Here is a 27487-nt window from a genome sequence, read left to right as displayed (position 1 = left end):
CAATCATAAGGAGTTTTGTGAATTTATCAGAATTTTACACTCCATATTATGATACGTTTTATCGTTTAGCCAAACAGCTGAATCCCCTTAAACCAAATTAATGAGGTTTTCCTTGATTCAAATTTTACAATTAGCCATTGTAGAAATGTAGGGAATTTTGGGAAATCCTCTCTTGCTGCATTTACAGAGCACAAAAAGAATCTAAAACCATATTATTATTTCTAAGCCAACGGTGTGGGCTTTTCGTTTACAGGCTAGTCAGTCAATCAATCAGATTTCTCTTTTAAATACATACCTACAGCCGTTCCCAAAGTTAAACTGGCTATGCCAAATGTCATCATGAACATTCCCATTGCCGCGGTGAACTTCTCTTTGGGTACAGCGTCAGCTACGATAAGGGGTACCAGGGTAAGTATGAAGCATCGGGATGTGCCCATGATACACAGTAGCACTAAGACCGCGTACACGTTTTTTGTTAAAAGCAAACCTGAAAATCAGAAATGAAACCATTATTAAACTGGCTGACATGAAAAGAAAAAAAATATTGATACGAGTAAATAACTTTCTAAAATCGAATGAAAAATAAAATAGCTGAATAAATATATTCTGCCTTTTATAATTTTGTATTAAATTTCGATGATCAAAATAAGATATGCCTATGATTGGATATAATAGGACTGGATCTTAGTCCCTGAAGTATTGTAACTTGGGTGTAATTCAAAATAAGACATGAAACGTAAATTTATTAGAATGAATTTTCCCGCGTAATTTTTTCTTTATTTTATTTGTTTTTTTTTTTTTTTGTTGTGTGTGTCCAGTGTCCAAGACTCCGATAGAAATTAGGTATAATATATATATGAAAACCACATATACAACACATAGCCAAAAATAGCCAAAAACGTAATATAAAGAGATCTTACTTTAATACTGAATCCTTGGCTTTTATTGCTGGTTCAGATTTTTCCTTATTCATTATATTTTCACGTACAATAGAGGAAAGTGGCTCTGAATCAACTATCTTAATTGTGGGTATACCATCGTTTTCATCTTTCTGATCTTTTAAAAGAAGAATTTTCCCTTCTGAAATCACGGAACGTATGTGTTAAAATCAAATTAAAAATTGTCAAGAAAAACATTTTGTAATTTTCAGAATTATTAAGGAATGTTTTTAATTTTTTTAAGATTCTTCCACGTTAGCAGATTCATAGATTAGATTTCTATGTTAGGCTCTAAATAAATTAGTATAAATTGTCCTCAATTCGTGTATTTATTATTATTCTGACATATATACATTAGGGTGTCCCAGGCTATAAGGGCGATTTTTTTTTTTGGGAATTTGGGTACGCATACCCTCTATTTTTTTTCGATTTGACCCATATGTCTTAAATATGAAGTATTATTGCAATCTGATAATAGTAACCCGTGCCGACTTGGCTTCAAAGTTTGAATCTGAAAGCTAGTATGGAGAAATAGGGAAGTAAAGGGAGATTTAAGAACTTAATTTCAATTCAATAAATAAAACATAGTAACATCAGTAAATAGTAATAAGGGCTTTATTTTTCATATTTCCTTTTCAGAGTTTGCTTTTTACAGTCTGGATATATCTGCCTGTGTTCTTGTACGCAACGTAATAAAAATTGTTTCTGTTCCTCTTCGACAGTGATCAAGCCATGAAAGTCGTGCATCAACTCGACTGCTCTTTCGGCGGTATCGTTTACTGCTCTTAAGTTCTGAACCTTCATTTTAGCTTGTTGAAATGAAGCATTATTTGACCACAAAGAAGGAGACTTGTTGAGAAAGCTGTCGTCAAGTTTCAGCCGAGTGAACAAAGATTTGCTTTTGGCGGAAACGAAGTCTTCGAGTTTTTTTTCATAGAGTGGGCCACAGAGTTCTTCTTTTGATGGCATGTACCGTTTCACAAGAGCTGATGGAATCGTTTTGGACAGGTTAGTAACCTAGATTAGTCTCTTGGTCTACACTATCATCAAAGAGAGACAAGATAGACACCTCGTCGGTCAAATACCACAAGTGCTGAAAACAACTTCTGTAAAGCTGCCTTTGAGATACTTTTGTCAATTGCCTCGTAAGCCTTCATGGCTTTTAAAAAGTAGGTCCTGGTAAGGAGCATTCACTGCCAAAATACATTGCAGCCAGGGTTTGACGTAAGATGTGACGATGAATAGGCAGACGTCAAGGAGGGCTTCCTTTTCCTTCTTTGCGATTCTGAATTGCGTGCTTAGAAATGATATTTTTAGAGAGTAAATAGCTCTTGCCATCCACCTAGCTTGGTGCATGGCGCCTGGAGGCCGTATCTTAAATTTATTTTCTGTATCACCGCCAAGAAACTTTATTGAAAGCTCTATTAATTCGCGATAGTCGTCTCTAACAATATCTTTAGTTAACTCACTCCGGTAAAACTCTAGCAGTTCATTAATATTTGCATCACTCAGACAAGAAAGCTTTTCTTTATGACTCTCTATTTTCTCAGAGTTTATGTTTTTCCAGTTTTCTTGGAATTTTTTGAACAATTGGATGTCAGGGCTCGTCGTAATTTGGTTGATTTTAGTTTCGAATACGCCTTTCAATACTAATTCGTATACATGATGGCGACATGCAAATATAAGCATTTCCCTGTTTTATTTCTGTTCCAGGAGAATACAGGCGCCATTAATGCGACCTGTGTTTGAAGCAGTAGTATCACAGCACAGCATCTGTACTTAGTCTTCAAGATTTCAGACTAAAAGAGCATTCCAAACAGCTTCTGCCTGTTCACGACCTGAAGAGTTGTCCTATTTAGGTACAGCAAGTAGTTGTTCTTTATCATCATATGTAATAAGTACCGGAAGACGTTCTTCTTTACATTTGCGTGAATCTAAAGCGGGCAACAGCTTCCCATCCCAGTGGATGGTTACAGTATCTGGTACCTTGTTCTGGAAATCAACTTCAATTGCTTCTGCGCGCTCTGTTCGCTTTTCCGTACGAACTCTTTGAATTGTTGACTTACTTGTTAGAAATTCGTCAATGTTATGCCCAAGAGCTTCAATTGTTGCTTGTATTATATAAACAGAATTCCTCATACTTATCTGACACCGATCTAATGCAGCAACCAATTTTGGAGTTATGAAACTTTTCCTTACAGAAATATTAGACTCGGGTCGTGTGCTCTCAACGGATATAGGAATTATTTCTAGTGTACTATTTTTTTCAGAATCAGATGATGAATCTTCTAGAGGAACATGAGATGAAGTTGAAGGCAACAGAGTTGAAAAGTGTTTAGCACGCCGTTTATGCTCTTCATTGCAGGACTCGCGCCTTTTCTTCGGCCAGTTTTTTGTCTACTCCAGCTAAGTGACCAGGCCGACCTGGCTCTCTCTGTCGCTGTAAGAAGATCCTATCTTCGTCGATCTTTATTAATTGAAGCGCATCGGCATTTGTAATATCAAATAAGTTGTCTAAGTTCGTAACAAAATCTCGTCGACGCTGCTGAAACACATTTTGCGTCTTTTTAGATTTTTTTGTAAATCCCTCCAAACTTGGTATAAATTAACTTATTTCTTAACGCAGTTAGGAAAAGATTTAGTTGGAATACGTGCCTTTTCCCAACAAATAATGCACTCACGAATAGCTAGATTTGCACTTTCATTTACACTTAAATTTACTTCACGAATATTGTAGAATAGAACTGCGAGTATTTGTCCATTTGAGGGAAGTTTTGAACCAGTAATTTGATGTTTTACGTTCCCTATTAAGAAAATATCCTTTTTTGAACTGCGTTACTCCACCGACATCTTGATTGAAAGAAAACAATGCGTTCACTCATAAAACAAACAAGTAATTGCATGAATGTCGGTACGCTCGCTGCCGCGCGCCTAGTAAACCAGTACCCACATGTCCGGATGTAAGTCGGCACGGGTTGCCGTGGTTCTAAGGAGATGAAATTTTATATACGGTAGTTTTGACATCATTCGAACAAAATTAGAGGGTATGCGTTATAAAAAAACAACTTTGATTTTTTTGGGACACCCTAATATACATACTGCTACTGAGCCAATCAGTCGCAGTATATGCTATTCGCAAAATATATTAATTATTATTATTCGCGAATTTGCTCAATCTGTATGATTTGTCTGTCATCATATCCAACCGCCGCAGTAATAGAATCATGCAATGATGTAATAACATTACATATTCCAGTGATTATATTTAGTTACTAGCTTTTGCCCGCGGCTTCGCCTGCGTTAATTTCGCTTTCATAAAAAGATTGCTTAGATAAAGAGCCTTACATTGACATAAACTAGTATTATGAAAAAAAAAATAGATGTACCTACGGTGAGTGCGTGTTTGTGGATGCTATTCAATCACGCAAATTCTACTGGATGGATTTTGATGAAACTTACGTAGGTACACGGGAAGAATAATGCCTGAAATCGAACATAGTTTATTTTTCCTAAATAAGCAAAGTCAAAAAAGCAAATTCTAAAGACAAAAAAGGAAATTATAATAATGGAAAGTTAAAGTATCTCTTTGTATACAACATTTGCTGTCTTGCCCATTGGAGACATCACAAATAAACTGTCACAGCTGGTGACCCGCGAGCAAGCGACGTAGAGCTGTCCGTGTGAGAAGCAATTCGAAAAATTCAAAGCGACTCCGGCTGCTCCAAGCGTTTGACCTTGCGATTTGTTAATTGTCATCGCGAAACATATAACCATTGGAAGCTGTACACGCTTAAATTGAAATTTGAAAGTTGTGGGGAATGAGGGGAATGCGCGGAATAAAAACAATTTCACCAGCTGCACAACCAGTAAGTATTTTAGCTTGTATAATATTGTTATGAAACGACATCACTTTAAGGCGAGTCCCATTACAAAGTTTCGGCGGGGTTAAGTTGCGTAGCAACATAATTAAGACGTTTTACCTGAAAAATAAAACGTGTATTAAACATACTTACCTTATTCGAAGCCTAATAATAAAGTATGAGAGTTGCCATCGCTTCCTTCCGTTTCCTATCCCTTTCTTTCTTTGTTTCGCTGTCTCTTTCGCACTATCCACCACCACCAGCAGCAAGCGCCCCTAGTTTTGCGCGCTTTGATTTTCTCATTACGTCGTTGTGCCACCAGGCAGAATTAAACTTATTAGGCTTCGAATAAGGTAAGTATGTTTAATACACGTTTTATTTTTCAGGTAAAACGTCTTAATTAAACATCTTGACCGTTATTCGAAGCCTAATAATAAAGTATGAGAGACGTGTTTGTTATCGCCTGGTGGTGGTGGATGACGTCAATGTGATTACTGAGCTGTGTAATGGTACATTAACAAAATTTAAAGTGTAGTGATGCAGTATTACTGTAAAAATATATATACATGTAATGGGGTTCAAAAATCACTCATGGATCGCTCAATAAAAATAATAATGATATTATTATATGTTATACTAGAGGCCGCCCGCGACTTCGTCCGCATGGAAACCCTATCAATCCCGCGGGAACTCTGGGATAAAAAGTAGCCTATGTGTTATTCTGGGTCTTCAGCTACCTACATACCAAATTTCATGGTAATCGGTTCAGTAGTTTTTGCGTGAAAGAGTAACAAACATCCATACATCCATACAAACTTTCGCCTTTATAATAGTAGTAGGATAGGATTTTGCCAACAAAATAAATCAAACTTCAAGTATTAAATCAAACTGATTCAAACAACTGCGTCATTGTGCCAGTAGAATCAGTAGACGGTTCTAGCACCTTTCGGCAGTAAAATTCTTGAAAGGTTTTGGCTGATCTCCAATTACCTCTTTCTAAAATGCTTTCCAGAGGAGCATTATCTAACCAGCTCCTGGATGCAACTGCAGCTCTAAAGCTTCCAGCTGAAGCTTCAATGCCTGATTCGCGTAATAAATGCTTGACCCAACCAGCTATAATACATCGTGTAGCGGGTTTAGGTTTCTCTCTGGTCGATATAAATAAATTTTCACAATTAGCAATAGTTCTCCACTCACGCCCAACGTCAATCAGTCTTTTTATCCAATGGACAGGATCTAAGCTTTTATTGTTTTTTAATTACACTTTAAATGCCAACCTGACTGGCGATAATTAACAGAGTCAGTTTTCGAACCAAATATTGGCATTAAAATTATTGAATCACCGGTTATTATGCAATTATTCGAATTAATACGAAGTAAGGTTAAGTCGTGCACACGACGACCAGAACAAAGTAACAAAATAAAAGCTGTACACTTAGAAACAACATATAAATTATCTGTGGCCGAATTAATTTGCGTTAAATGACTTATTACTAAATCAATATTCCAAATAGGTGGTTTCGAGTCTTTTGGTTTAGATAAAGAGATGGACTTTAAAATGCGCTTAACAAATGGGTGTCCACTCAAGCGTTCACCTGACTCCGGATCACATAAAGTAGAAACTACGGATTTATGGCATAAAATAGTGCTGTATGAAAGACCCTCATGCTGATGTAAATACGCTAAGCAAGTTGGACCCCACTGGGCCGTGATATAGAAATATTATTTGTTTGAGCCCAATGACACCATCTGGTCCATGCCGGCTTATAATATTTCATAGTGGATGGTCTCCAGCTTCTGAGAAGTAAAGAACGCTCCTGGTCGGACCAATCCTTTAGGTAATCACGTCACCCCCACATCTCCAAACTTCCAGGCACATCTGCGTTACCTTCGGAGGAGTTAATCCGGTCGTTGCATCTATCAGGACTTCTGAAAGATTTCTGATGGTCCATGGTGGGTCCTTGGACCTCGACTTTAGATCGGGCCTCCAAAACACCTGCTCCCATCTCGGGGCCACGATCAAGTATGTGCCTCAGCATGAATTCAGGTGCTGTAAGATTTTGGGTATCAAAAAGGGTGGAGGAAACACCCAAGCCAGTGGGTAATCCCAACTGTGGGACAGAGCGTCGTGAAATTCGGCGTGCTTGTCCTGGTAGTCCAGTGTACAATACATGGGAACTACCCGAGTGATATGGGAAGCAAACAAATGTATCGTGGGTGTCCCCCATTTTGTAAAAATTAACTGTGTGGCTCGAGGTAGAAGGTGCCACTCGGGTATAGCTTGATACCGGGATAACCGATCTGCTTCGACATTGTATAGTCCGGAGATGTGGTGTACAGTAAGGTTTATGTGATGAAAGTCTAAAAGTCTCAATATTTTGTGGGTCAAATCTAGTAACTGCTGAGACTTGATCCCCCCTTCGTTTCGTAGATAAGAAACTGCAGTTTTGTTGTCGCACTGCAAATGAACGGCTGCGTTGCGGAGACTCTGACCATGCTCTTCTAACACTTTGAGCACAGTTAGAAGCTCTTTGAGATTGCAATGTAAGTGCTTCTCCCGGACGGTCCAAGTCCCTGACAAATAGTGATTGTCTATTTGTGCGCCCCAGGCATGGTCTGACGCATCTGTTACTATGTAATGAGACGGATGAGGAACGTGTATCCGTGAGCAATCCTCTATGTGGCTGAGCCACCAAAACATCTCCACTAAAACATCGTCCGAAAATGGAATATGGTGTGTGGTCATATTCTTTGAATGGACAATTGTGAACTTCTGCAAACGTCGGGAATTCATTCTCCCCCGTGGTATCACGAAACTGGCAAAGTTCATCATTCCCACTAAGCTTTGTAACTGCTTGAGGCTGGCAGTTTTGTTTTTGACGAGATCGTTGATCATGGCCGTCAATTTCAAACATTTCCTTTTCTGGCAACGCTCGTCGGTGGTCCCGCGCATTCCACAATATTCCAAGATACTCTACTTCTTGGCATGGCATCAACAGTGATTTGTCGTAATACACTGTCCACCCTAAGTGATTTAGAAGGATTAATGTCTCTGATGCCTGTCTTCTCAGGGTTTGAGGGTTCTGGTTCGCTAAAAGATAATCGTGGAGATAAACTACTACCCTTATTCCACGTTCCCGAAGAATCTGGCAAACCCAATTGCTCAACGCAGCAAACGTCTTTGAAGCCGAACTCAAACCGAAGGGTAGACAGTTCATTTCCAGGAGTTGTTTTTGGTATACTAGGCGTAAAAATGGCCTGTGTGATAACGCAATTGGCAGGTGGAAGTACGCCTGGGACAAATCTATTTTTATCAACCAATCGTTTGACTGCAGGAAGTCGGGTATTTTATAAATATTTATGAGTCTGAACGGACTTGTGTAAATATAATAGTTGAGGGTCTTCAGGTTGAAGATTGGCCTCATTGTTCCATCGCTTTTGGGAACTAAGAACATACGGGAGACGAAACTTGGCGAGATCGTGGGAACCACTGATAAGACGCCTTCTGATTTCATTTTCATAATGATAACAGTCATTTCCGTCGAGGGTGGTGTAATGTGCCGGCCTTCTTTTACATTTGGTATATGAAGTGGAGGTTTTTGTAAAAAAAAGGGATACGGTAACCTGAAATTATCTTCAGGATAAATTCGGAGGCACCCATTTGCCTCCACCTTGCGAGGTAATATTGTAATTGGCCGGCTTGGAAGGGACTCGGTGAGTCAACGACTTCCTGTCTTACGACCTCGCCTGTCCCGGTGGGACGAGGGAGAGTACTTCCGTGTGCGGTTTTCATTTTCTCGACGGTAGTTTGTCTGCTTACCGCCTCGACCACGAAATGTCTTTTGTCCATAATTACTGCTGCCACCAGCTTTAGACGGATGAGAATGAAAATGATTCTTATTGTCAATCTTTTTAGATGTCTGTGCAGAAGAATTCCGTTGAGCAGACGAGGATGGATCGGGTTGCGTCGCACAAACGCGATCCTTTTCACGGGTCCAAAAAACCTTACGAACTCCGCCGGCTTTTTCCAGGACAGAAGTAAATTTTTCGTTCTCAAAAAGCGTGTTGCACGATGGCGGTATTTTCCTTAAGAGGGTTTTATGAAGAGGGTCTTTAACAGACGCCAAAATAGTTTCCCTACGCTGTTGAATAATTTCTGCTCTATGACCGCAGACCATCTGAAGAGCATCGTTACTTATTTTCGAAAAATTACCCGTCACAAAAATGTCCTAGATTTTTAAAAATATCTCATTGTAAGATAGATTTGAATTTTCTTTAGCCCAACCCAAAGAGTCGCGCAAGTGTTTAATAAGGGCGAAGCTCAAGGAAGCAAATGCCTTGTCGGCATTAACAAAAGTACGCGAAGCATCATAACGCCTAACTTCATAATTTACCTCTAACTCTGTAAATCCTGGCGAATGACGGTAACGTTTTTGAAACACATTTGCTGTCGTAAAGAATGCGACTAACATTATCGTCGATATAGTCATTGTTATCTTGATAGACAGAGTCATATCTATTTGAATCTAACCGGTTTTTAATACCGGCCACTTCAGCAATTAATTTCTCTAACTTATGATCAGAATTACGAAAACGCTTACGTGTACTCCTGCTTGCGCCTCCCGAGCTGCTGCTACTCAAACTCGAACTCTCATACCGCTTTCTTTTTCTCGATCGCTTGGGTTTATCAACACAATTTGTATCTTCCGGCACTTCTCCATTTAATTCACTGATATTTTAAACTAAAAATGCGTATAAGAGACAGAATCAATACTTCATTAATAAACTTTAATTATTTTTCTAAGAAACAAGACTCAACTGGCACTTAAATCAATTGTCTAAAATAATTTTCACTGTATTATATGTGGGGTGGCACTACGTCAGTAGGCTTCCCCGGTCAAGAACTGGATGTCGTAAAAGGAGACTAAACCTTTTGTTCAAAAGCAATCGACCATCCAAATACACTTCTTTTAATCGTTACGGTTAAAGATTTATTTATTTCTCAAAAAGAATAATTACATTTCATTCACTTACAGAGAAATAATAATACTAACTACTTACAGTAATTAATGTGACGGCGAGCTAAGTACATATACGTATATAAGTTGCAAGTTAACAATAAAGGATATTGACATAAGTTTCGAAAATAAAACAAAAATTACAAGCCATTTTATAAGTAGGGTAGATTGCCGTAGTAAGTAATACCGGCAACCGGTACGCAGCGCAGGAGTGAGGGTACTTCACGCGTTTACGCTGCTGATGTTTATTAAGGTTGCGATCATAGACGCAGGCGATTAGCGGATAAGTAGCGAGTTAATAGTAGAATGTATATTTGGTTGTTACTACTATTTTATTATTTGTGAATTTAATATAAATGTTTATAGTGTTATGTTATATATTTGACTTTATTTAATTAAGTATTTTTATTTTTCTTCATTTATCTAAATAAAGTACGTTTATTTATTACAATATTGTTTTTAAATATACCTTTATTCAATTTATTCAATTTTGATTTTCCAAGATATATGATTTTAATTTTCTTTTAAAAGTACCTAGTGAATTTGCTTCTTTTATTTCTATAGGCAGTTGGTTATACATTCTCACACCTTCAAACTGGATGTTTTTTGAACCAAATTTTGTCCTCGGGGCGCGAGATACCAAATGATTTGCATTACGCAATTTCATTCTTTGGGTTTGGCTTTTTTTTTGGAATGTTAGAACAGTATGTATTTTATTATTAAGAATTTTATAGATTAACGTGCATGTGTAGTACTTATATGTCTGGTTTATGTTCATTATTTTAGTGTCTGTATATATTTTTATGGTTGGCGTATTATAATCATAGTTAAAAAGTGTTTTAATAAATTTATTTTGTGCTCTTTGTAGTGGTTCTAAATTAGATTTTGCGGCTGTACCCCAGATTTCTATTAGATAATCTATGTGTGGTTTTATTAATGAATTATATATAATGTATTTGATTTTACGTGGAAGACAGTTCGAAACCGCACGAACGGCACCTGACAAGGATGTCAATTTAGTCTTAATTTTATGTATATGTTGTTTAAAATCGAGGTAATGGTCCAAGATAATGCCAAGATATTTTTCGCTAGATTTTTGTTTTAGTTCATCATTATCTATTTTAAGTTTTATTATATCGTCGAGATTTTTGTTTTTTGCAGCAAATATAACAAAATTAGTTTTTTCAGTATTAATAGTGAGGAGATTCGACAAAAACCAATCGTTTAATTTGTTAAGATCTCTTTGTGCTTTTAATTTTAAAGTTTTACATGAGTGGCCATAATAAAATAAGCAAGTGTCGTCTGCATAAAGAGATATGTCAGCCTTAAGGCCCAAATTTTTTATGTCATTGACATAAATTAGAAATAAAAGAGGCCCCAAAATGGAGCCTTGAGGAATGCCGAAAGTCATTAAAGTTGGGGTACTTTGATGTTGTCCTATTTTCACTATCTGCTTTTTAAAAGGATTTATTAATCTACCTTCAAAATAATAATTTTGCTAAAGCTCTTAACAAAAAGGGATACACATACCTGATATTTTTTCAAAAAGTATAAGTATATGAAGTAAATAAGTATATGAAGTAAATAAGTATATGAACAAAAAGTATAACCAACCAAATATAGCACAGGTTTCCAGGCACGTGTTAACGGGTCGGAAACAACGACGTCAATGAGAAAATCAAAGCGGCGGTGGTGGTGGTGGATAGTGCGAAAGAGACAGCGAAACAAAGAAAGAAAGGGATAGGAAACGGAAGGAAGCGATGGCAACTCTCATACTTTATTATTAGGCTTCGAATAACAGTCAAGATGTTTAATTGGAATGCCTACTTTTAGTGCAATTGTATGCGCGGGCAGTCCAGATGCCGAAAGTGAATTAAGGAACTCTACCGGATAAGTTGTAGCATCGGTACTATCTAAAACTGTATTTATGGATTAGTATACCTACCACCTCGTTCTCATCAATTATTTCCAAAATACTTAAATTAATAGCATTTAATCTATATTCTAGGGCTTCTATGCCACTCTTATATTGCCGATTCTTCCAACTCGTCGAAAAAACGTTCCGCCTCAGCTTATGGCCTCTTCATTTGTGGAAAATTTCTTTCCAGCCAGGTGTTTTTTCAAATTAGGGAACATATAATAGTCCTATGGTGCTAAATCCGGTGAATAGGGGGGATGGTTCAATACTACAAAACGCAGTTCATGGAGTTTAGCCATTGCAACAACTGACTTGTGCACTGGTGCATTATCCTGATGAAAAAGGATTTTTTTTTCGCCAATCCCGGGCGTTTCTCACGGATTTTTTCTGCTAATTTATCCAACAGGTTAGCATAGTATGGGCCTGTAATAGTTTGTCCTTTCGGAGGGTAGTAAATAAAAATTATTCCCTTGTAATCCCAAAACACGGATGCCATCACTTTTCCTGCAGACTTTATCGCCTTGGCCTTCTTTGGAGGCGGAGAACCTCTATGTTTCCACTGTTTTGATTGTTCTTTTGTTTCAGGAATATAATGATGTATCCAAGTTTCATCGGTGGTAACAAATCTTCTCAAAAAATCGGCAGTATTTGACCCAAACAAGGCCAGAATCTCTCTTGAGTTTTTGTTCGGCGGTCAGCAAACGCGGCACCCATCTTCCCGAAACCTTTTTCATTCCAAGTTCATTGGTTAAAATATTAAATACCCACTCGGTTGAGATCCCTATAGTGTCACTTATCTCTCGCACTTTTAATCTGCGGTCGTTTAAAACCATTTTATGGATTTTATCGATCATTTCTGGCGTGGTGGACGTTGAAGGCCTTCCGCTCCTAGGGTCATCTTCGACGCTTTCTCTGCCTTGTTTAAATAAAGCTGCCCACTTTTTTATCATCGAATACGAAGGCGCAGATTCACCTTAAGTGTTATCCATGTCTTCCTTAATTTGGCTAGGTGTCATATTTTTTGACGAAATATTTAATCACGGCTCTTACTTCGGTTTTTTCCATTTTTCCGGTAGAGAGACAGATTAGCTCAAACAAAAAATCGTAAAAAAATAATCACACAACCTATTACAAAGAAATTTAACACAAGGGTAAATAAAGAATCAATCTATCGAATGAGTATATTCTTATTTTTATTCTACCCTCAACTCTAGGTTAGGCCGAGAACTTTTCAAACCACCCTCGTATTTGCAGATTCCGACTGTATTGATCAACAAAACGATGGTTTTACAAAAGGAGCTGCCTACCTAGAAACTAACAAAAAAAATTGCAAGCAAATCGAGAACCTCTTTTTTTAAAGTATGTTAAAATATTTCGACAAAACGATTTTATATTAAGATACAGAGATATGTATATTGGTTAAAGGTCATGTAATAAAAATATCAAAATAAGTGACAATACATTTTATCCTAATATTTTTTCTTACACGTGTCAGTGTTTTATCATGAACAAAGAACGCAGATAGTTGGATTATTGAAAGAAAAGTTAAAAAATCTTAATTGCTAATAATCATCAATTGAAAAAAAATTGTGAATTATATTTTTTATTTATATTTTTCTGTACACACATACAAATATAATTTAAAAAATATTTTTATCCCTTATAGAAATGCGAGCGAAGCAAGTGAGGTCTATCAATGAGCTTTGGATGAAAAAACATTTTTATAGGTATGTTTGTAACACGATAACTTTCGAATCGATTGATGATGACATCCAGCACATTGCCTATAGAATAATCTTAAGTTAATTAACTTATTCCTAAGCCATCTTCTACGAAATCCATGTGAAAGAGATGGAGTGGTCCTATTCTTTAGTGTCGAGAACCACACATCAGTATCAGTAATAATACACCTAAGCAACTTTCTAAAAGAGGATAATGTATCAAACTAAGGTTATCAACATAAAATTACAAGTTCTAATTGGCAATTAATAAAACTATTACATGCTGTATGCATGCCCCCAGAGACAAGAGCATGTGATATCCGGATGTGCAAGGTTTTGTAAAATGAAAAACAGATCAGTTACAATTTAACTATTTATCAATAATAATATTCATAATTTTTTATTTTTCAACCAACTTCATATATCTTCCCTTTCTAACCACTTATCATAAAATCTTATCGTGATGAACTTATCATAAAATATGGTATTCAAATAGGAATGGATTTGTCAAAGGTTTTGCTGAATAACCAAATTAGGCTTATTTTGCGTTTATTTGAACGTATACATACAGGGTGACATTTAAATTAAACGTCATCATTTTCACATTTATAAAACCCTCAAAAACTACGTCACACGCTTTATTTAAGGCCAATACTACAAAAAGAAATTAAAACTAAACATGTAAATAAATGTCTGAAAAATAAATTATTTTTCTAGTATCAAGATCAAGTAAAGTACAGAGTTGTCGAGATCGCTCAGCTGAATGAATTGTGTCGTTGACCTCTGAATCTTACGCGACGCTTTTCCGCCGGCCTGGGGGTGATATGACGTATTTAGGATCGTGGATTTTGATACTTTTATTTTTTTTCGTACTTTCTGAAATATGAACCGATAATTTTCTTTTTACGTTTTTTAATATCCTTTAGATGAGTAAACTTAACAGTTAAATTTATGCAGTTGAATTAAAAGTCACCCTGTATACGTCTCTACTCCAACAGTATTGAAAAGACAGAAAGGTTGTATTGAGCTGTTCGGCTCAAGATGGAATTAAGATTCAAATAGTGGCAGGTTGCCCTATCGCTTACAAGAATGATCCCAAGTTTATTAGCCTTTCTCTTATTCCTTTTATACGACATCTATGGAAGAGATATGGCATTACCCTATTATAAAGCGCCGGAACAATTTAAAAAATACATAATGTCATCTACATTACAGTATATCAACTAATTTCCACATTAAATATAGACCAATAAACCTACCACAACTAAGGAGTTCTTACTAATATTTAAGTGCCACGTTAATTACCTCTTGATTTATATCAATCAGATAGTTTTATTTGTAAGAATAATTTAAAATCATTAACGCCACACGAATATTACACAATCTATCAGGAATTGTGCAACCGCCATCAAGAAACCGAAAATAAAGTCGTTTGTCTTGAATAGTACCTTGATGTGATAAATATAATAGTCATTTTTGTTAACTTCTTTAGATCAGGTAGTAGTGTAGGAATCTTTTAGGCAATATCGACCCCTGGTCCTGGGTCCAGTATACAACTCCGACCTCGTGGGGTCTGAGACGAACTTTAGGCGACGCAAATCAGCTTATTTTGATCAAACTTTTTGGTTCTTTTTATCTTCGTGTGCGAAATTGCACAAAATATATATATTATTTTATAAAAGATTGTCTTAAATTCCTTTTTCTTTTATTTATCAGCTTTTTTTGCGGTGCCAATTTCTATATCAGTTTTAAAATAATATAAAAAACTAATCACTATTTGAATTTCAATTCTATTATTAAGCCAAACAGCTGAACGTGGCCTTTCAATCTTTTCAATACGTGATATGTATGTATGTATCAAATACGCGTTATCCGAAAAATGTAGGTACTTAAATTCCAAAAAAAAGAGCAGTTCTCAAAAATTTATTGTTCCAACTAATAAGCTATTTTCTACTATTTCCTTGAACCGAGGGCAAGAATATTTAGCTGTGGGGTTATCTGTAGTAACTTGATGCCCTTTAAAGGATTTTTTGATATTTCCGTTAACATATCGTTATTATTGACTATTAAGTGATTAATTAGTAGATAGACCTTCAATAATTTATTGTGATGACGTAAGTGAAAAATTAGGCTTCGAGGAGGAAAATTACATAAGTGACGAACATCTTGTCTATCTTCATAGGTACTCATAATCACTTATTACGGTATTAGTTAAGATAGGTAATTATAACTTAATTTGACTAAGGATTAGTAAGGCAAATACTAAATTACCCCAGCCATCTCATGGACCAATTACTCTGAGTAATTTCAGTACATTAGTTTGATTCCTAACCAATTCTTTTACGGTAAGTGAAACATAACAAGTAAATCTGCACATTCAGACAACTGGTTGCGTGTAACGATCCAACATGGGTTAGGTCTGCAAGGATCAGGAAAGGTCAGATGGAAGTCACTTCATGTAAAAACCTGATTTACCGAATCCAAGATCATGGTCACGGCCGTTATGGGATTTAGTGTTTTTTGATTCCTTTATGTTATATTATGTAACATTATTTGTAATGTAATAAAAAAGAAGTGTGGTGTGGTTCCCGGCACCAATACAAAAAAGAATAGGACCACTCCATCTCTTTCCCATGGACGTCGTAAAAGGCGACTAAGGGATAGGCTTACAAACTTGAGATTCTTTTTTTAGGCAATGGGCTAGCGGCCTGTCACTATTTGAATCTCAATTCTATCATTAAGCCAAAGAGCTGAACGTGGCCATTCAGTCTTTTCAAGACTGTTGGCTCTGTCTACCCCGCAAGAGATATAGACGTGACCATATGAATGTATGTATGTATGTTAAAAAGCAGTACGGGTATTTTTTTATTACAATGACCTGCTCGCGTCTTTGCTCATTTGGTTTTTGGATTTAATCCATACAAATAAAATAAGCGGCCAAGAACCTCATTTTGTTGCCGTTATAACAACAAATAGAAAAAAAAACAAATTTAAAATATTTTAGTTATTTATTAACAATACAAAAATCTTTTCTGCAGATTTTCTTAAAAATTGTACGGGACCTTTCTGCGCACGTCCGTCTCGCACACGGCTGGTTTTTTTTTTATTATAATATTAATTATTTTCAAAGGATATATTGTTTTAGAAAAATGCCATAAACACCGACAGAACGACAACGACAATATGCGAAGAAGAAAAAGAAAGAGCGAATCAAAGAAAATAATCCTGAAAAGTATAAATAAAAAATAATATAGAGACAGATATTAAAATAGACAAATTAACGGAGTCTCATAAATTAACATCTATCATATCATAACATAAAGGAAAGGATGAAAATGAAACAAGAAAAAACGTAAAGAAAACGACTACAAAATAAAATAATAGTTACGACTTTATAAAATTTAAATAATTGGAAAAGAGAAAAACATGTCTAGAGATAATATGCAAGCGATATGATAAAACAATACGTAAGGACTAAGAAATCAGATCCTGGTTCGAATTATCTGACTAAGTTAATAAAGTACCTGACCTCTCTAATAGACGGTGAGACCTTTGATGAAGCAACTAAAAGTTGGTTAGGATGAGAGAGAATGTAGTTTTTCTTGTTAGAAAGTACATGATAAATATTTATTAAATTACTAACAACTCCTTTTTTAATTTGACATATATTCCCCGAAATATTAGAAACAAAAAATCTAAAATTCTATTAATAAATAAATCTTGAACTCTGCCACAATGATTGATAATTTGTTTGGTATCTAATAATTTCGTATAGACTATTTGATATCATATTGTTTTATCTCTTTGAAATAATTAATGATAATTTTTTGTCATACTTTACACCACAGAAATATAAATAATTGAGATTTCTGTTATTTTACACTGTACTACGTCTCATAGAAATTTTCCTAAATATGCAATTTAATTATTCCTTTTTGCTCCTCTTTTTCTGTAGTCTTATGTCCACAGCAAAGAGAACAGAGACTGCTAAAAACAAAGAGCATAAGAACCCTAACACTAATTCATAGCTGTTGGTATAATCTCGCACGGCACCTGTAAAAAATAACCAATGTCTCAGAAAAATGTGTCGGATTGTTGGATTAAATGATTGATAACTTAAGAGGACATTTTTTTACAAGTCACATATCATTTAATATGGAAGTCGCTTATACAAGTAACAATCGGGTATATGCAATAATAAATAATAAGATTAACAAATTGTAGTACAATCTTTTCAAGGACGAAACCAAATGTAACCAAATCAAAGCACTTTTCAGTAAATATTGATTAACTTAAGTTATCTAAAAAATTAATACTTTATATAGAACTTACCTAAAATCGGCCCAATTGATAAATTGAGGAGTCCAATAATTAGCAAGTTAATGCCAACACTTGCTGTGTAATTTTTAGCAGAAACAGAATCTGCAATTACTATAGGGATCAGAGTAGTGCCAAATGATCTAGCTATTCCTGTTAAAGTTAAAAATACTTGTATAGACGATTTGCTTTCTGACAGAAGGAACCCTGAAATAAAAATAAAATATTGACAGATTAAGAAATATATTTCTTGTATGGTGTTTTTGATAACTACAAATTTATAGCTGATGCCTGTTCAAGTCGTATAACGAATATGTATAATATTTTAAAAGAATAAACATGGTTTTTTTAGCAATACGAATTTAATGGAAACACTTGCCATCTTAAGACTCCAAAGTAAAAGAAGCATATATCATTCATCAAATAATAATAATCATATTTTGGTTGACTGGAAGAAATCCCATTGGGGATAAGTCCGCCATTGTACAGTTTCTTCTAAATCCAATAAATGTTTTGTAATTTGTTTTATTTATTTTTATGTGCAATAAAGAGTTAACAAACAAACAAACAGTAATCTCTGTCGATATTGATACGAGTATTACCTGATCTGGCGATGAACGCTACGAAACTACCAACAGCAAATAACTCTTTACTACCCAGTTTCTTCAAATGTTCAGAAAAAAATGTCAAAATTATCCTTGTCGCCAAATCTCCAGTTGCTATTAATGACGTAAACGATGTAACATATTCCTGTTGATAACATTAGATGTTATAGTTTTACATAGATGACATCAATATTTTTCAAAGCGAAAGAAAGTGTGTGGAACTCATAAGCTATTTGAATTGAATATTTCTTTTTGAGCTGAAATAATAAAATGTTAAGGAAAACAAGCTAGATATTATCTAATTTATGTAGATGTTTTGTCTCTATTTATATACTCACTCGACTCATGCCTTTTGCATAAAAAGTTTTAGTCAGCATCAAGGAAAATGAAAAATCTGCTACCATTACTGTACTTAATCCAAAGCAAGTACGAGTTAGTCCAAATTCTTTCAGAACATTCACATCAACTAAACTTTTGAAGAAACCCCTGTAAAATGATTTTGGTATTACTAAATTTATTCGGGAACAATCAAATAAATTGATAGAAAGCCTTAAAGTAAGTTCTATATTTGCATGGATTACTGTTTACCTTTAGATTTTTAATATCCTTTGTTTTTTAATTATCCTATGAATTGTTTTTCCTTTAAAATCTCACATTAATCTGTTAATAATTAGTTTAGCATGTAAAATAAAAAAAATGTAATTTTTACTAACTTCAATACAGATTGTTCATTTTCTTCCTTCTTTTTGTCCGGTCCATCAGTAGACGGCACCTTTTCATCGGTATTGCATTTGTTTGATGAAGCATTAATTTCTGCAATATAAAATAATGTAAAGTGTAGACAATAAATAATAAATCTGGTTTACTAGTATGTAGATTTTTTTTCATACTATTGTACCCTGTGTCTAATAAGTTCTCTCAAATTCCTTGCTCGAGGAAACGACCTAAGTAAATTTATTTCTGTATTTGTAAATTAGTGAACCTCATCAGGCATTTTAATCTTACCTTCGCCATCTTCCACTTCTTCTCTCTTCAAATGCCAAGCTACAGGCTGCAACAAACTGACGCCAACGAAAGCTTGCATACTGATGGCGCTTATGATCAACAACATTCCACGGTGTCCATAAACATCAGTAGCATATTTTATAACGAATGGCACTAATACCGAGGAGATAGCTGAAAGGGTCGGAGATATAATAAATGATTTGTTATCTTATAGTCAAACTAAGCAGCAATAAGCAGACCATTTGTTTGCAGAAAAAATATTAATGGAGTATAGGTATACACAAAAAGAAAATTTGGAAGTTTTTTGTAAAAAATTAAGATAAGAATCACAAAATTCTACTGTATCGATTTTTTCTAGTATTACTCACTGGCAAGAAAAAGTTGGTAACTAGAGAGAACAATTACCATTTATTGCCTGGACAAACATTGCTGCGCGTAATCGTTTCTTTGAAAAGTAGTCCTTCAAACACGTGAACACCAAATTGTATAGTATACCGTACCCAATGTTCTGAAAATTGATTTAGTTTAGTCTTATAAATATGTCTGTGCTGCATCTTAAATAAGTATACGATTATATATTCTAAATGGTCCCTGTAGGTCCTGGTCTAGAAATAGAAACATTTTATTGCTTGCACTGCACTTACACTGCCTAAAGAATTATAAACAGACCAGAACAGTTGGAAATCAGAATGTGTAACGTTTGGACTATACAATGTATTAACCCCCAGCCAAACTCTCTTAATTTTAGCTGAGTAGCAAAACATGTGTGAGTTACATTATTATAATGAAAACCTACACACCTTTTGAGTAATTCTGGCCGCTTTCTTTCAACATCTTTAATACATACATACAGTCACGTCTATATCCTTTGCGGGCTAGACAGAGCCAACAGTCTCAAAAGAATTGAAAAGAATTGATTGAAAGGCCACGTGGGCCACGTACAGTTAATAATTAATTGATAGGATTAAACACATATAGGAATTACCTGTAACAATGACTGACAAATCGTGAACGTCGTGAAAGACTGTGCGAATGCTGAACAAAACGCACCAGTATTGTAAAAAGCAGTAGCTAATAGTGCTAACTGACGAACACTCATGACTTTCAGCAATGGACTGGCCAAGTAACCTAAAAACACCACATTTTCTTAGGATTACTTAGGTAAAGAAAAAAGATAAAAAATACTGCAAATTTTTCATGCATTTATCACTAATCACTAATAAATGAAAAATGAGATTCGGAACATCAGTGTATCATCAGCAAACTCGCAATAAAGTCGGCAATATTAACTAAAATCAATGAATCCGAAAAAAATTAATTCACTGCAAGCTTGCTTGAAGCAGCAAATGAATATTATTATTATAATATCTGTAACAGTCTTGGTTCCGTCTATCTCTATATGTCTCTTACAGTCTAATGTAAAGAATGATCTTACATTTTTTGAACCACACAGAGCCGGATACGTAACGGAGCGATTGTCTTTAGTTAAGTATTTAACCAATGACGATACAATACCATAAAACTATATTTAAAATCTTAAAGCATTGCCAAGTTAAGGATTATGGGTTACATTGTCCTAAACTTGCCACTCATTCTGGCAGATTAGACCTTAATATATTTAAGCATTTTAAATTAATAAACAAACGATAATATAGTATTTTAAAAGCTTTTATTTAAATACCTGATAGTGAGAAAGCCATCATATTGCACCCGGCCACGAAACCAGTTTTTGTACTGGCCATTCCTATTTCTTCCATCAAGTCATGATACATCAAAGAAAATGCAGGTCTAAACCCTCCCGTTGGGGCCTAGAATATTATAATAAGTATATATATTTATCATCCTTACTTATATTAATAATGTGAAAGTGTCTGTTATGCTTTCATGGTTGAAATGTTTGACATTATTAATTGAAATTTTGTATTAATTTATTTAATACCCGAGGCTACTAAACATAAGCTATTTTATTGTGTAGATTCCAATGGGAACGAAGCATTGGTTGAGGGTGAACCTTGAGATTCGGCGTATTCAGTTGATGCCCCTGGCGAAATTTATTTTTATAGATAGATAGCAAATAAAAATAGTACATAAAATTTTACTTTTATGTATATTCTTGATATATATAAAGCATAGGCATCACGTTTGGTTGGCTGGTTCCTGAAATATAGCTATTCAAATTTTCGTGGATAGGGGAATCAACAAATGGTGACAAGGGAATCAAAATGAAAACGATAATTAGAAAAAAAAAAACAAGTTTTATTAATAATTACCAGTTGGTAATTATTTCTACATAGATTTAATCAGTCTTTTAGTTGCAGTAATTGTCACTTTTTACATATTAAAGCACTATAAAACAAAAATAAAAAAAATGCTAAAATCCAACTTCTTCTTGAAAGTAAATCAAGTAGCAAATTATTCACAATAAAGTATTAGTACAAACACTTTGAAATGAAATGATAAAAATATTATAAAATTAAAAATATTTTTTTTCCAGTCTGCGACGTTGAGCGAGTCTCTCAGTTTCAGTTTTTTCTGTAATCTTTCTTCTCTAGATTGTTTTGGAGGCATGGCTGGAGTCTGAAATACAACATGCATTGGTAGTTTTAAAGCAAAGCATTGCTGAAATAGAAAGTAGCGTGAATTAACAATTATAAATACTTTTTAATGTATAGAATGTATAAAAATATTCATATGGATTCTGCCTAGTTTCAAGGAAAATGAGGATTTTCTTTCTTTAAACTTATACATTTTGTTAACCCACAAATAAAGTCATAAATCAAAATATAGCATGTTTTTATCGATAGTGGTAAAAATATTATATTTTAAATGATAATAATTAAATAAACAAAATAACGATCATTACAAGCTATACCATAATACCCGAACATAGCTCAAATCAAATTAAATAACATTTTTAAATCTGTCCAGGGTAATCAACGACCTAGTGAAACAAAACCAAGGGAATCAAATACTTACCTTCGTAATTTTGTCCTGGAGCGACGAGTGGCACAATCATCGCCAACGATGTTCGAAGCGCTACTAGCGACACCGATGCGTTGACATACGTACTCCTCTAGAACGGTCTATTAGGGATGGCGAGTAGTTTAGTGTTGTGCCATGGGAATCAATGTAAAGTCGCGGATAAACTTTCTATTATAATTATAAACTAAACTATCTTATATACACATATAGTTTATTTTTTTTATATATCCAAAAGTACCTGTTAGCGATTAGAATAATTTGTTTATTTTATTTCCGTTTATTACTAAGTGTTTTGTTGGAAAGTTGTTCGCGAAATGTGAAGCGGACGCGCCAGTGGTATCGATATTTAACACATCCGATTTTTTTTTTACAATTCGATGCAAAATTATACATAATTACTATCGCGCCTCAATTAGATCATACATAATAGTAGCGTAAAAAAAATATTTTGGTTCATGATTTTAATTCTGCGGGTAGTTTATGTCGCCGGACATCGAAAATCGCGCCTCTCAAAATTCACCCCTAAAAGTGTTATTTGAAACTTCGAATAAAAATCGAGCAATATTAATACATTTTCTTTGTCAAATATGTTTTTCAACGCCATTTACTTATATTAATGTAAATACACAACTGAATTAGGAAACCATCAATGACAATAGAAATAATTAGTCACTTTCATAAAAAATACTTACATACATCAAGACACAAGCCACAAAAATGACATACGCCCATCCTCCGTCTGGTGGCACTAATTTGTATTTTTTGTTATTTTTTTCACTTGTCATATTCATTTTTGTGTTATGAATAATTATATATTACAACATTTTTTTTATAAATGCATATGTATCTGTATGTTTACGCGAACTGCTTTCGGGGTAACGATTGCGCATGTATTGATCTTAATAAATAATATATCGTATAGTCCAAGAGGCATTGATATGTTTAGACACAGTTTTACCATATTGTTAAATCGTCTTATTTCATGTCAAATCATTATCATTATTATATAGGAATGGAAAAAAAATATCAATCATTAACATGTAAGGCCAAAATCCCATATAAAATACACCATATCGTTAGTCAATATGAGTTCTAGAAGTGAAATTTGTATGAAATGACGTCGTAATTTTTTTCTTTTCGATAATTCATATAATTAATTGTCTTATTGGTTTAAATTATTTTTAATAAAGTTTTTGAAGCAATAAATGATTACAGCAGCTTAGACTATACATAATTGATAAAAAATATCAGTTCTTTGTAGGTCAAAGATTGATCTTACATTTTTACAACCAAGTAAATTAGGTGAACATTCAAAGTATCTCTTTAATAATTAATAACCTTTTCTCATCTTTGCATGACTCTAATTTTTTTACATAATAATCGTATCGCAAAACATTTTATAGACAAAAATTTATGCGATACCATGATTGTGCCAAAAATATGACGCAGTTTTAGAATTATGCCATAGGTCTAAATATAATGGACTCTTATGTGTTTCATCTAGCTTTTATGCTTTGAAGGGTAGGATGCAAGGTTTAACGTTTGAATAATAAAATATAAGGAGTTGTAATAATATCGGTTTATTTGAGAACAACGAGTATTTATACCCTTACTTTCTAAGTCTAAAAATTAAATATAATTCAGCTTGTTGTCTTTTCACTTAGATAGTTATAAATTTTATCCTTAATATAGTAAATAACCACTTTTGATAATGTTGTGTGTAATTAAACAAATTTCACAAATAACAAGAATTTTATTGAGAACAATTATTGTTTTTCCATCAATTTAGAAACACTATATTGTGGCATCCAAATTTATAATAATTTTACAAAAAATCTAATCGTTACTTTGCTAAATCTGTGTAATAAACACCATATTGCAGCCTCGATAATGAGGAAGAGGCTACATGCCAAAAATGGTTACATGCTTTGTAAAAAAGTCTTTCACCAACGTAACAAACACACACTTTGGAAATAGATGGATTAGATTTTGTTTTGCCTTAACTCACCTCCTACAACATCTAGCTGAAGTGATAGAGTGACTTCTTACAAAAACACACTCACAACAACGCACGCTGCAGAATATTTACAAATAAAGTCATAAATCAAAATATCAAAGTAATCTAATGCTATCATTTCTTTTGACATTTCTTCTTGTGACGTTTCACACAATAAGTCTCTAGCAATCCGTGTGTAATAGTGAAGACGAGGAATATAATAGAGATCCAGAATATTGTATCATAACTGCCAGTAACATCCCTCAAGGCGCCTGAAAAATATTGAGAGCAAATATGTACAAGGCATTCCAATATTTATATTAAAATAAGATATGATACGTAAAACATACATATGTACATGCTTACGAATATGTCAAACGATCTATATTATACATTTACCTAAATAGTGTATATTTAATTTCATTTAGACTTTAAAAAAAAGATTCAATTGCGAATATAAATATATTTTTTTTAAACCAGGAAAATCTATCACAATCATAAGGAGTCTTGTGAATTTATCAGAATTTTACATACCATGATAAGTTTTATCATTTGGCCAAACAGCTGAGCGTGGCCTATCAGTCTTTTAAAGAATGTTAGCGCTGCCTACCCCACAAGGGATATAGACGTGATTATACGTATGTATATATACATGACACGTGTTTAACCCTTACGGGGTATTCGGATTATAGAGTCGTTTCGCACTAAGATTTCACAGGTAGTTGGACCATCCCCTAAAACCAAATTAATGAGGTTTTCCTTGATTTAAATTTTACAATTAGCGCTTGTAGAAATGTAGGGAATTTTGGGAAATCCTCTCTTGCTGAATTAACAGGCACAAAAAAAATCTTAAAACCATATTATTATTTCTAAGCCAACGGTGTGGGCTTTTCGTTAACAGGCTAGTCAGTCAATCAATCAGATTTCTCTTTTAAATACATACCTACAGCCGTTCCCAAAGTTAAACTGGCTATGCCAAATGTCATCATGAACATTCCCATTGCCGCGGTGAACTTCTCTTTGGGTACAGCGTCAGCTACGATAAGGGGTACCAGGGTAAGTATGAAGCATCGGGATGTTCCCATGATACACAGTAGCACTAAGACTGCGTATACGTTTTTTGTTAAAAGCAAACCTGAAAATCAGAAATGAAACCATTATTTAACTATGAATAGGAAAAAAAAGAATGTATAACTTTTAAAAATCGATTGTAAAAGGAAAAAGCTGAATAAATATGAATATATACTCTACCTTTTATAATTTTGTATTAAATTTCGATGATCAAAATAAGGTATGCCTATGACTGGATATGATAGGACTGGATCTTAGTCCCTGAAGTATTGTAACTTAGGGTGTAACTCAAAATAAGACATGAAACGAATTAGCATTAGTAGTTAGTACTTTGATTTTTATTAGAATGAATTTCCCCACGTAATTTCTTTTTTATTTTGTTTGCTTTTTTTTAAAGTAAGTGGCCAGTAGTGAATTTTTTTTATTTATAAAATAACATTTCATGCAAAAAGTCTTATTACGTAGTGTTCTTTGTATGGATTAGGTACATACTATTCCTTGACGCATGGTCCATATTGATTAAATGTCTACATCTAGTCTAAGTCTAGTCTAGATGACTGGATGTCTAATACATTATTACTTCTTACCTATTCGTGGTATAATAGCGATGACAATCCCAATCATATGCAGCTCCTTATTTTCAATTTTTATGTATTTACTAAAGACAATGAAGGACAAACGTGCAGCCAGATCCCCAAAGGTCATCATTGAAATTCCGAAAGCTGCGTCTTCCTGAAATCAAAAATATCCAAATATATTTTTTAATGTTATTATAAATTTTGTGTACAACAAACGGTAATGTAAATAACATTTTGTTTGAACATTAAGGTATTTTTCATATTTATTTTAGGGCGTTTTTCATTATTACTAGTTTGTCGCTGATATAGCATCATCAGAATTATTACGTTTCCTTCAGTGTGCATGTCGCAAAAGAAGCAAGGCCCTACAGTTGCTGCGCTATAGTCTAGGCACCGCACAGGCAAGCAATTTTCGAGCTACTGTCCCACTCTATAGGGTGCACTGGATACAACTAGGTATGTACTTAGGTACCTAATTAATTGAAAAAAAATATTGAAAAACTCACTTTAGACCAGTTAGACGCGAACAGGGACTGGGGTAATGTAACGCTTGTTACAAAGTCTGCGAACATTGCCATTATCATGCCCAAACAAGCGTACGATGGCAAATAAGACTTCAGCAGATAAGCGTCGAACATTTCTTTTAAGATTTTCCTGCAATATGTAGTACACTCAATTTCAATTTCATTTCCTTAACTCAAAAAATTGTTAAGATTTTGGCTTTAAGAGTACCCGCATGCGGGTACTAAAAAAATATTTTTATTATGCGGCGCATAATAAAAATATTTTTTGATAAAATAATCTTTTCAACAGAGGCACGGGACTATTTAGATCGTTTCTGACCCTTTAAGTAAATTAACTTTTGTTTTTAACTTATCGATGCATAAAAACATATTCATTCCATTTTTAAAGGGTGGACGGAAACTACATCTTTTTACTTGCCACGATCCCTTCATACTTCTTTTGCTTCATCTCACTCACTTCACCCGACTTACTCTTTACTCGACCTTTCGCCAGGACGGCTCCGATAGAACTTAGGTATAATATATATAAGAAAACCACATATACCACACATAACCAAAAACGTAATATAAAGAGATCTTACTTTAACACTGAATCTTTGTCTTTTATTGCTCGTTCAATATTTTCCTCATTCATTATATTTTCACGTACAATAGAGGAAAGTGGCTCTGAATCAACTATCTTAATTGTTGGTATACCATCGCTTTCATTTTTCTGATCTTTTAAGAGAAGAATTTTCCCTTCTGAAATCACGGAACGTATGTGTTAAAATCAAATTAAAAATTGTCAAGAAAATCGTTTTGTAATTTTCAGAATTCTTAAGAAATGGTTTTTTATTTTTTTTAAGATTCTTCCACGTTAGCAGATTCATAGATTAGATTTCTATGTTTAGGCTCTAAATAAATTAGTATAAATTGTCCTCAATTGGTGCATTTATTATTATTGGCATATATACA

At 34.2% G+C, this 27487-nt stretch overlaps 3 protein-coding genes across 6 annotated transcripts in view; 1 reads left to right on the top strand and 2 right to left on the bottom strand.

Moving 5' to 3' along the window:
- LOC106140135 (solute carrier family 12 member 6) overlaps window positions 1-27487 on the top strand; it is a 292621-nt gene that overhangs the window by 108395 nt on the left and 156739 nt on the right. The gene's annotated exons all lie outside the window — the stretch shown is intronic.
- Window positions 1-27487, bottom strand: part of LOC106140086 (monocarboxylate transporter 9) — a 34261-nt gene that overhangs the window by 3373 nt on the left and 3401 nt on the right. The window contains exons 6-10 of one of the 2 annotated variants that reach the window (XM_013341611.2): window positions 27115-27274; window positions 26516-26663; window positions 26019-26163; window positions 25304-25495; window positions 23924-24632 (exon numbers count right to left, since the gene is read on the bottom strand). In XM_013341611.2, the coding sequence (XP_013197065.1) occupies window positions 24496-24632; window positions 25304-25495; window positions 26019-26163; window positions 26516-26663; window positions 27115-27274 (782 nt within the window). In that variant the 3' untranslated portion in view covers window positions 23924-24495. Of the gene's footprint in view, window positions 1-295; window positions 488-23923; window positions 24633-25303; window positions 25496-26018; window positions 26164-26515; window positions 26664-27114; window positions 27275-27487 lie in introns of those variants that run through there. The other variant, XM_060948246.1, reaches the window with a different exon arrangement.
- LOC106140097 (monocarboxylate transporter 2) lies at window positions 16597-23313 on the bottom strand. Of its 2 annotated transcripts, none has more exons than XM_060948264.1 (10): window positions 23057-23313; window positions 21064-21190; window positions 20368-20510; window positions 19788-19890; window positions 19383-19553; window positions 19091-19190; window positions 18716-18863; window positions 18375-18522; window positions 17788-17979; window positions 16597-17508 (listed from the first exon to the last, which is right to left on the bottom strand). In XM_060948264.1, the coding sequence occupies exons 1-10, from the start codon at window positions 23153-23155 to the stop codon at window positions 17381-17383; spliced, it is 1359 nt and encodes a 452-aa protein (XP_060804247.1). In that variant the 5' UTR covers window positions 23156-23313; the 3' UTR covers window positions 16597-17380. The 2 variants fall into 2 exon arrangements, with proteins under 2 accessions (XP_060804247.1, XP_060804250.1); XM_060948267.1 differs by having other exon boundaries at window positions 23061-23312.

This window comes from Amyelois transitella, chromosome 3 (genome assembly GCF_032362555.1).
Source record: "Amyelois transitella isolate CPQ chromosome 3, ilAmyTran1.1, whole genome shotgun sequence".
In the NCBI taxonomy this organism is placed as follows: Eukaryota; Metazoa; Arthropoda; class Insecta; order Lepidoptera; family Pyralidae; genus Amyelois; species Amyelois transitella.
This window is presented reverse-complemented; position numbering and strand designations above follow the sequence as displayed.